Source organism: Amblyomma maculatum, chromosome 1 (assembly GCF_055883805.1).
Source record: "Amblyomma maculatum isolate TAMU_Amacu chromosome 1, ASM5588380v1, whole genome shotgun sequence".
Classification (NCBI taxonomy): domain Eukaryota; kingdom Metazoa; phylum Arthropoda; class Arachnida; order Ixodida; family Ixodidae; genus Amblyomma; species Amblyomma maculatum.
The window spans coordinates 293,767,045-293,776,843 of NC_139344.1; the positions used below are offsets into that span (position 1 = coordinate 293,767,045).

General features: G+C 43.0%; 1 protein-coding gene across 1 annotated transcript in view; it reads left to right on the top strand.

The window, feature by feature from the left end:
• Nucleotides 1–8,212, top strand: part of LOC146206818 (uncharacterized) — a 106,603-nt gene extending 98,391 nt beyond the window's left edge. The window contains exons 7-8 of the mRNA XM_084591581.1: nt 2,484–2,662; nt 7,686–8,212. Of these exons, the coding sequence (XP_084447707.1) occupies nt 2,484–2,662; nt 7,686–7,829 (323 nt within the window). The 3' untranslated portion in view covers nt 7,830–8,212. The remainder of the gene's footprint in view (nt 1–2,483; nt 2,663–7,685) is intronic.
• Nucleotides 8,213–9,799: the final 1,587 nt, after the last annotated feature.

The following is a 9,799-nucleotide window of genomic DNA, read 5'->3' on the forward strand; positions in this document are numbered from 1 at the left end:
TCGTATGTTTTTTTTTATCACTGTCGATATGTTCTGTCTTGCGAAAATGCAGGTGTGCGTCTCATTTCCTCCCTCCTCAGTTGTCTGTCTGCATTGTACATCTGGTTTCAAAAATGATGCTGCTATGTAGTCATTTGGATATGTAGTTTATAATTTAATCTTCTATAACTGGCAAATAGATTTGAAGTTCGGTGGCTTGGGATTTTTTTTTGTTTATTGCCTCAGGGCTTAAAGAAATATGTAAAAAGAAAAAAAGGTATTAAATAAAACACAAAAGGTTGGTTGTTCTAATAAAAGTCCAAGAGGGGACGGTGATGAGGCCCTTGCGTCCAAGCAATACAGTCAACGACTGATTTTTCGGACTCTCAACGGACCACGAAGTTGCCCCAAAAATTGGGAAGTCCGAAAAAACAAATGTGCACCAAAAAAGCTCAATTTATTGCTTATTATTCACTTTGAGGCCGGAAAAAGTCATGAATGCTTTTCTGCACCACGCTCCGCTTCCGTGCTAACAGGTCCGCCTGAATTTCGCTTGCATCAGCTCAGCTTGCGTCGGCTGCGCTGCTGCAAGTGAGTCATCGTCGTCGTCGCTTTCAGACTCCACAAGCACTTGGCGAGTAATTTCTGTATCTGTGAGCCCAGCGCACAGTTTTAACTCGTGGCCTATGTCTGTGAACTCTGAAAACGAGACGGCCGATGGAATTTCGACACCAGCAGTGCGAAGGTCGTGAATGAGCTGCTCGACGACACTCTCCTCGTCCAAGGCAGCTGACTTGTCATTCAGCACAAATCTCAATTGGCGGAAGCACTTGTGCAGCGTTGTGGGTGCTACAGACTTCCACGCAACTGCGAGCGTGCTAAGTGCTCCAAGCAAATCGACAGAGTAGGTTTTCTCACGGTCGAGGCACACCACAACCACTAACCACTGGATCACAACACCAACTCCGTTGAGTGCCTTCTCCCTGCTGCGTTGCATGCAAAAAAAAAAAATACTCCTTATAAAATTCGGAAACAGCTTCTTGAAAAACTGAAGCCGATTCAATTAAATGCGAGCCACAGTAGCGACAGAATGTAGTTCTAGCATCAGCACGACCACGGCTAGGCCTACTCACTACGCTCGGCAACGCGCGTGAAACGCACTACAAACACACAGAGGAACAGGCAGTCGAAGTGATCACGCTAAAAGAAAAAAAAGCACTCCTGCGGCGAGCAGCAACGGCGGCGACGTTGTCCCGGAAACAGAAGCTGTTAGGCAAATAATATAGCCTCAATCCAGCGTCAGTTAAGCTGAGGAGTGGCACGCAAGGTCGGCACCGGTTTCGAGGCTATCGAAGGAAAAAGTAAACAAACAAGGTGGTGGCAACACCGCTCAAAATGCGTGGCAGTTGGCCCGGCTGATGCTTGGAATGCCCGAAAAATTGAATAGCACTTCTTAGAGTGTCCAAAATTTTGAGCAGCATAATACATTGACTTTATAAGGTATGTCCTGGGCCCGGAAAAAGTCCGAATAATCAAGCATGTCCTAAAAATTGGGTGTCCGAAAAATTTGTTGTCGACTGTATGTGATGACTGGTACGGCTGAAAACACAAGAAACAAGTACAAAAAACTACAAATAACAAAAGTAGTGCTGTTTCCATCTTTTGGCGGTGAGCACTGCTCGTCCAGCTGTGGACACCAAAAAGGCAGCGTAAAACCGGCTGTCTGACTTACCTGGGAAGGAGACGCCTAACCTAGCAGGAACTTGGAAAGCTTTTCTTGCTTCATTTGCACTGAGAAATGAAATTTAAAATGGCTATAACATGTGCTGCTGTCTTCCCTACAAGGCAGCTGTGTTTTTGGTTTATGGGGTCCCAAAGCAACTCGGGCTATGAGAGACGCTACAGTAGAGGGCCCAGGAAACTTCACCTACCTAGGGTTCTTTAATATGCACTGGCATCGCACACCACACGGGCCTCTTTTTGCCACCATCGAAAAGTGGCCACCGCGGCCAGGATTCGATCCCACATCCTTGAGCACACTAGTCAAGCACCCTAACTGCACTCGCGTGTGCGCGCATGTGTGTGCACACATGCGCTCATGTTTGTGACATGGTGATAGCTGATTCCGACTTTTGTGTAGGGACACCAAATTTTAGATGTTTCTGTCTTGGGATTGATGCTTGGCACATTAGAGGGGGATCGTACGAAAAAGTGATACATAATTTATTCAACGAAAACATTTTTTTCTTGTGTTTTGCTTTCAGCTTCAAGCGACGGCTGTGAAATCGCAAACGATTTGCGCTCACATGATTATTTTGCAAGACTGCCAGAGTGTTGGAGTTGCAAAAAATGTATAAGCAGTGACTAAATCAAGTTTTTTTTTGCAATGCTGATGATCTCAACTCCTCTGGCATCTGTGAATTGTACACTGTTCCAATTTAAAAAAAAAAAAAAAAAAAAAGATTTGAAATGAGTGCCTGAAGAGGGCCTTTTTCTTCCTCCAGGTGTGCTACTGCTCAACGCGTGCCTGACAGTCCGCATGCAGCAGCCAAACTCTCACAAGGATCAAGGCTGGGAAAACTTGACTGACGCTGTAATTTGCCATCTCAGCAAGCAGTGCAGCAACCTTGTCTTTCTCCTCTGGGGCGCCTATGCTCAGAAGAAAGGCTCCATTATTGACAGAGTTAGTTTTTTTTTCTTTGCTCTTATTAGTGCTTAAAGTGGTAGACACCAAATTACAAGATTGTGCAAAGCTTCTTTTGTGCGTGAACATAGTCCCAGACAACCATATCAGATCCAGGAGATGTCCATAAAATGCACCCCTCAAAATATTTAATATTCAGAGGATCTTCATAAATACCCACAATTGGTCCAGTGGATATTCCAGAGATGTCCCTATTGCCTCACAGTGGACGTCCACATGGACATTCATTATGATGTCTAGAGGACGTTGCCAAATCAGTCTCTGGACATTGCATGGACATTGCCAAGATGTACAAGCATGCACTTTTAGCAGAGCTAGGGATAGCTGTTGAGAAAAACACATAGCGTGAATTATAGTTTTATTCACAAAAAGACTGCAAGCTTTCAAACACCGTCCCCTCTTCATGGGTTTCAGTTTGCGTCCGTGCTTGTGCCTCCTGGAAAATATGAAAGATGAAGTGAACAATAAAGTGAGGCATTAAGAAATTGACAGGTAACAGAAAATAGTAAAAAAAAAAGGCCGCATGCACAAAACAAACTTGTCTGAAAGCTGGCAACAGAACTTACAGCTATATAACAGTGAAAAAAAAAATGCATGCAAAACTTTTACATGCGAAGAAAATAAGCCTATTAACATGCCCGTAGTTAAAGAAATGTAAAAATTTCACAACCTGTTGTCTCTGTAACAAGGATAGTTAACAATTTGTGTTCACTTCTTTTTCAGTTAAGGTTGGAAGTTATTTTAGAGTGTAAGCTGCATTATTCAGACTGCAACTTCAGATTTAACCTCGCTGGGACTGAATGACTTCAACCTAATTAAGCATAGGTGTCCACTAAAAAGTGAGACATACTGTGCCTTCCTTTCCCCAAAAACCAACTAAAAAAAATTAAAAAATAGCGGAATGAAAAGGTGGCGTTAAGGCACTCTCGCACCTACCTTTAATGAGAAGCTTGAGCACCCCCCTAATTCAAACCGTGTAGAGCCTTGGAAAAACCATGCAAAATCACGCTTGAGCTTTTGCTCATTTAAATTTGTTCAAGCCATGCTTAAACAGGCATCTAACTGGTATGTATACACACACAGTTTTGTACAAAATAGTGGCTAAATTTTCATACCTTGTTTTGCAAAACTTTCTTGTTGCTGTTTAAGATGGCATGGAGCATGTTGGAGCCATTTCGTTATAGCTGCTTGCACATGATCCACTGTTGCAACATACCGCATGTTTGACCTTGCAGCCACTGAAACAAATACAGCAGTATAGTAGCTGTGGTTCATTATTAAAATACCAAAAAGAAGAAAAAATTTTTGCCAGCCGCTGCAATTGCTATTTAATAACTTAAGCACCTGAGTACTGAGCTGCAGCCAGTGGAAATAAAGGAACAGGGAGAGGAAAACTAGGACAAGTAGAGCGTAATGACAGCAAGAAAGGAAAATAGAGTTTCATACACTCTTCATAATATCCAGAAAAATATACAGTGTGAACAAGCTAGCACTGCACGCATGGCAAGACAACAATCTTATTCTCTGAAGTGAGCTAATAAGAGCCAGCCTAGCTTTTCACAAAAAAACTTGAACAAAAAATGGCAAAGCAGCAACCCATTCTGCAATGAAGCCATGCAAAAAGTGATGTTAAAAAAAAATTATATAGCAGGGAGGTCGCGGCCTTCTGCGTAATGTTCTCTTCTAGTATCCACTCCCGCAAAATGCACTTTATGTCAATATCAGCAATGTCGCTCGCACATTTGCTAATCGTTGGACGCGCGCAGACCAGATTGAATTGGCCGAGATATCAAAGATAATCAATAAGCGCAAGGTGGCCGATATAAGGAAGTATAACATGGAGAAAATTGAGCATGCTGTAAAGAACGGGGGAAGCCTTAAAGCGGTAAAGAAGAAATTGGGCATAAGCAAAAACCAGATGTATGCGATAAGGGACAAGGTGGGCAACGTCATCACTAATATGGAAAAGATAGTCAAAGTAGCCGAGGAGTTCTATACAGATCTCTACAGTAGCCAAAGTAGTCAGGACCGTAATGAGATTGGCGGTAGGGGAAAACAGTCAGACGTTCCACCAGTGACAAAGGACGAGGTCAAGAAAGCACTAGAAACTATGAAAAGGGGGAAATCAGCTGGAGAGGATCAGATAACTACAGATTTGCTGAAGGACGGGGGGGATATCGTGCTAGAAAAACTGGCCACCCTGTATACGCAGTACCTGGTGTCATCGACGGTACCGGAACCATGGAAGAATGCAAATATTATCCTCATTCACAAGAAAGGGGGCTCTAAGGACCTTAAAAATTACAGACCAATCAGCTTATTGTCTGTTACGTATAAGGTATTTACTAAGGTAATCACTAATAGAATCAGGACAACCTTAGACTGCAATCAAGCAAAGGATCAGGCAGGGTTTCGGAAACTGTACTCTACTATCGATCAAAGCCATACCATCAATAAGGTGATAGAAAAATGCTTTAAATATAACCAGCCCTTATCATAGCATTAATTGATTACGAAAAAGCATTTGACTCAGTTGAAACCTTGGCGGTGATGCAGGCATTGCGAAATCAGGGGGTAGACGAGCCGTACGTGAAAGTGCTGGAAGATATATATAGTGGCTACACAGCAACCATAGTTCTGCATAAAGAAAGTAACAAAACTCCCATAAAGAAAGGTGTTAGGCAAGGAGACACAATCTCCCCAGTACTATTCACAGCTTGTTTAGAGGAAGTATTCAGAGACTTGGAATGGGAGCAGTTAGGGATAAGGGTAGATGGAGAATACCTCAGTAATCTGTGATTTGCTGATGACATTGCCTTGCTAAGCAACTCGGGGGATGAACTGCAAATAATGATTGATAACCTAGACAGAAAAAGTAGAAAGGTAGGCTTAAAAATCAATATGCAGAAGACTAAAGTAATGTTCAACAGCCTCGGGAAGGAACAGCAGTTTACATTAGGTAGCGAAATACTGGAAGTAGTAGGTGAATATGTCTACTTAGGATAGGTAGTAACCGCAGATCCGGACCATGAAAAGGAAATAACAAAAAGAATAAGATTGGGATGGAGCGCATTTGGCAAGCACTCGCAGATTATAACTAGCAGCTTACCGGTATCGCTCAAGAGGAAAGTATACAACAGTTGCATCTTGCCTGTACTCACCTATGGGGCTGAAACGTGGAGGCTAACCAAAAGGGTTCTACTCTCAGATGATTTGCAAAGATTGCTAGAACAAAAGAATGTGTGCACGCTGTGCGAAGTTATGGAGAATGCTGTATACTATTGGTGCTGAGTAGGGAAAACGGGGTGCCAAGCGAGAATGCATTATGAAACGGTGACTTGCTTTGTATAAGCAGTGCAAAGTGAAGCAGCAGGTTTGCCTAACTAGCATACTGTGTAATAAAAAGTCATTCAAAGTTGTTTACATCTAACAAGTTTCAGTAAGTTCCTAGGCACAGTGACAAAGAAGATCCTTGAGAAGAGCCCCTTGTTCTCGGCAGTTGGAGGTCTCTCCTCGCTTGACCCTCAGCTAATATGCCGCAGGCCTGATGAGTGCTTGGCAGGGTTAAAAAAAATGTTCGAAGCTCTCATTGCAGCAGGGAGGTTGACAAATCAGTGAGACACTACTTGCAGTGTACACGAAGCTTTTGAATGCACAATAACATCAGCTGCGACTTCGAGAAAGATTCCAGCCTAACCACATTTTTTTACTGGGCTTTTGCAGTTCAATGTTTCTTATACAGAGCTGTGGAAAATTTTAAAATTATTGCTTGTGTTGAGCCAAGGTCTGGCGGTAGTTGAGAGAGGCTTTTGTTTTGAAGTTTGTGTAAGAATTTGAAACTGCTGCAGTGTAAAATGTAGCCGGTATTCTTAAGTCATCGGCCATATCAGCTGCAAGAATCATTATGGTGCTTACTAGGATGCTGACAAGAACAAGCCAATCATGAACAGTATCGAAGACTCGATTGACAGTAAAAAAAAGGAAAGACCTTCACAGCAGCTGTTGGCAATCTGACTGCATCAGTGGGTGGCTATACTGAAAAAGCAGCTAATGATCTCATATAATCAAATCAAACTCCCTGAGAAAAGTGGCAGCATTGTTAAATGTGAACAAAGCGAATAAGGAGGTCTCTTGAACTTTCCTTGATGCGTCATGGCAGACACTTTGTATTCCCTGCTTTAAGTTTATGCAGTGAAATATTGCTTATATTTTTTTAACATTTTTTTGAATCTCGAAACAGAAATGCAGCTTTGTTTGTAGGCCCTTGAAAGTCCTTGAATGTCCTTTTTTTTCTGTGGAGCCTGTAGAAGCCTTACTCTACAAAGTTCACTTTCTCGGGAATGTTTATTACTGCAAAAGCACGTTGTTAGGCTAGTTGGTGCATTGCATGAAGTAAGACTAACCGGCCAAGAAGACGCACACAGGAAAAATCGACACAGCCTCTTTCTTTCTGTGTCGATTTTTCCTGTGTGCGTCTTCTTGGCCGGTTAGTCTTAGTTTATTACTGCGTTTGCTAGTGGTGTAAAAGAAAAAGATGTGAAGGGTGCTAAATTCGCCTCGGAGAAATTGCTGCTGGATATAGTACACTAGAAGAAACACTGCCATTCCCATAATAAGTGGGTTTATTACTGGCATGGCACACTGGCCGTAGATGGCACCAGCCACAATCTGTAAATTCTGTAATGCACACTGCACTGGTCCATGTGAATGCAATTGTGAACCTCGTTTCAATGTACAGCTAAAGATGAGCTTCAGTGTCAGTGGTTGCAGAGTGAATGGCACCATGAGACCTGGCTGCACAGGCTTTTTTAAATGCTAGTCTGGTGACTGTGCGGCATGCAGGAGGTTCACCTTCATGTCCTCTTCCCATTCTGACAGGAGCTTGGTGCTTAAAACTTGCAGGTTTGCTGTGTATGCAGTGTTTATAAGGTCAAACTACTTGCTCCACATTGTGCTTTGCTTGGGAAGTGTATAACTGGAAAATGTGTGCATCTCTTTGCAGAAGAAGCACCTGGTCCTGCAGTGTGCACATCCATCTCCACTGTCAGCTTCAAGGGGCTTTTTTGGCTGTCGCCACTTTTCTAAAGCTAATGAATACCTCACAAAGCATTGCAGGGTACCGATTGACTGGAGCTTGCTACCCTAAGATGTGGGCTGAATGTGCTAAGCAGGGCTATTTCTGTGATAACATTTCATTGTGTTCAGTACATTTCATGTTATAGTATGAATTTGACGGGCATAAAAGCTGATCATCTTTGTCATGATATCTTTTAATTGTTCCTGTGCTGATAGTGGCTAAGCGGAATAACCCTGCAAAATGGGTGTTTTCATATCATACTTGTTCTTCAGCAAATTATAACTCTTGTTTCCATTTGTACGCAGTTCTGTTTTCGAACTTAAATTTCTTTGCCACAGTGTGTATACAGTGTAATGGGATGCCAGCGACAAGAAAACATGAGACTTGCTAGTTTGTATCTTCGACTGGGCTGCAACAAGCCAGCCTTGAAATAAAGCAGTTGGGGTTACTGAGTTTTTGTTGCACTTGCAGTTAGATGTAAACTTGCTTGATACTGTATAAACACAAGTAAGAGCTGCACTTTTTTTTCCAGGTTAGAGGGCCAATTTGCGGGGTGCGGCCCATACACGTGACATGAAAACAAGTGAAAATAGACCAATCGGTGAATACGTAGCGTTTATTTACGATTTCATAGTCACTCGCAGAGTCTCGAGACTGAGCTGGTTCTGTGCTGTGGTGTATAGCAGAACAGCTCTTTCAGCTCAGGATACTCGCATGGCTTGCTTCGAAAAGCACGCATTTTGTAGCTGGTGTCCAACGCATTCTTCTGGTTGCACTCTCTTCGGACGAAGTTCTTCTGCACGCCAAATTTTCTGCCCACCGCATGCTTGCAGTGTTCGATGGCAAACTCCGTTACTTTCAGTTTAAAGTCTGCCGTGTAGCTACTAATATGCTTGCCCGTCGGGCTAGAATGACATCACTCGCCACTGGCTAAAGTATGATTGACAGGACCGGTTACCAAGAATTTGTGCAGAAATTCCTTTCTAGTTGTGGGGTGGGCTTATACCCATGTCACACGAGCAAGCAAAATCTCTTTTACCTAAGCGGTCTTTTAGCGAGTTGAAAGACTTGTATTCAAAAGGAGTTGCATAGCAGACACACGGCGCTAGCGATATCTTTTTAGCGTTTCCTTTGGAGGACCCTATCGAAAGCGTGCTGTTACATCTTGAAACAAAACAACTCAGAATAAACCCAATAAACCGACGTATCGCAACATATCAATCAAATATGTGTGTTATTACACATTGTTTATAGTCAAATTAGGTACAGTATGTTCACAAACAGTAAATTTAAAAACGTCGCGAATCTGCATCGGCGGACCATCATCAGGTGACATCTTCAAACTGCACACGAGAGTGCTGTAAAAAAAGTGCATTATTGCGCTTAGTTAATATTTTACGAAGCATAAATATCTTTTTTGTATTGTGTAAATGTGACACAAAAATAAACTGCTGTTTTCTTTACTAGATGATACTCACTGATGTCCACTGGTGTGGAGGCTACGCCTTTCCAGCCGTGAAAGAGATCGGCGATCTTCAATTTTGGAAAGGCAGCTTCTGGAAAGGCAATTGAACTTTGTCATTGTCTGCAGATGAAACTCCTTTTGGGGAGGTGTCTTTTTATGTGCCCGTGTGACACGGGTATTATTTTCCAGACTAGTTAAGTGCAGGGTTTTTCTTCCCTAGCCTAGCTGTGCAGAGGCCCGTGAGTCATATGCAAATACCTTGACACCCCCCCCCCCCCCCTGTTAAACCATGACAAGGACAAGAGAAACCTGGCCGGTGTCTTCTCTGTTGAGGCAAGCTGGAGGAGGTGGGGACAATAGAATGCGTCCATTCCCAAGGCCTAGAAGATGCTAGCACTACATGCAATTATATTTAAGCAGTTCGTCGTGTCGATGAAGCGAGACCTCGTTTCCTGGAAAAGCACATGCAGTGAAGTCCTCCATTATTTTTGTGTGGCATCCCGGCAAAAATGGCGGCCGAGGAGCCTTCGCGCATGCGCAGTAGCGCTACAGTAGAACCTCCATGATACATATC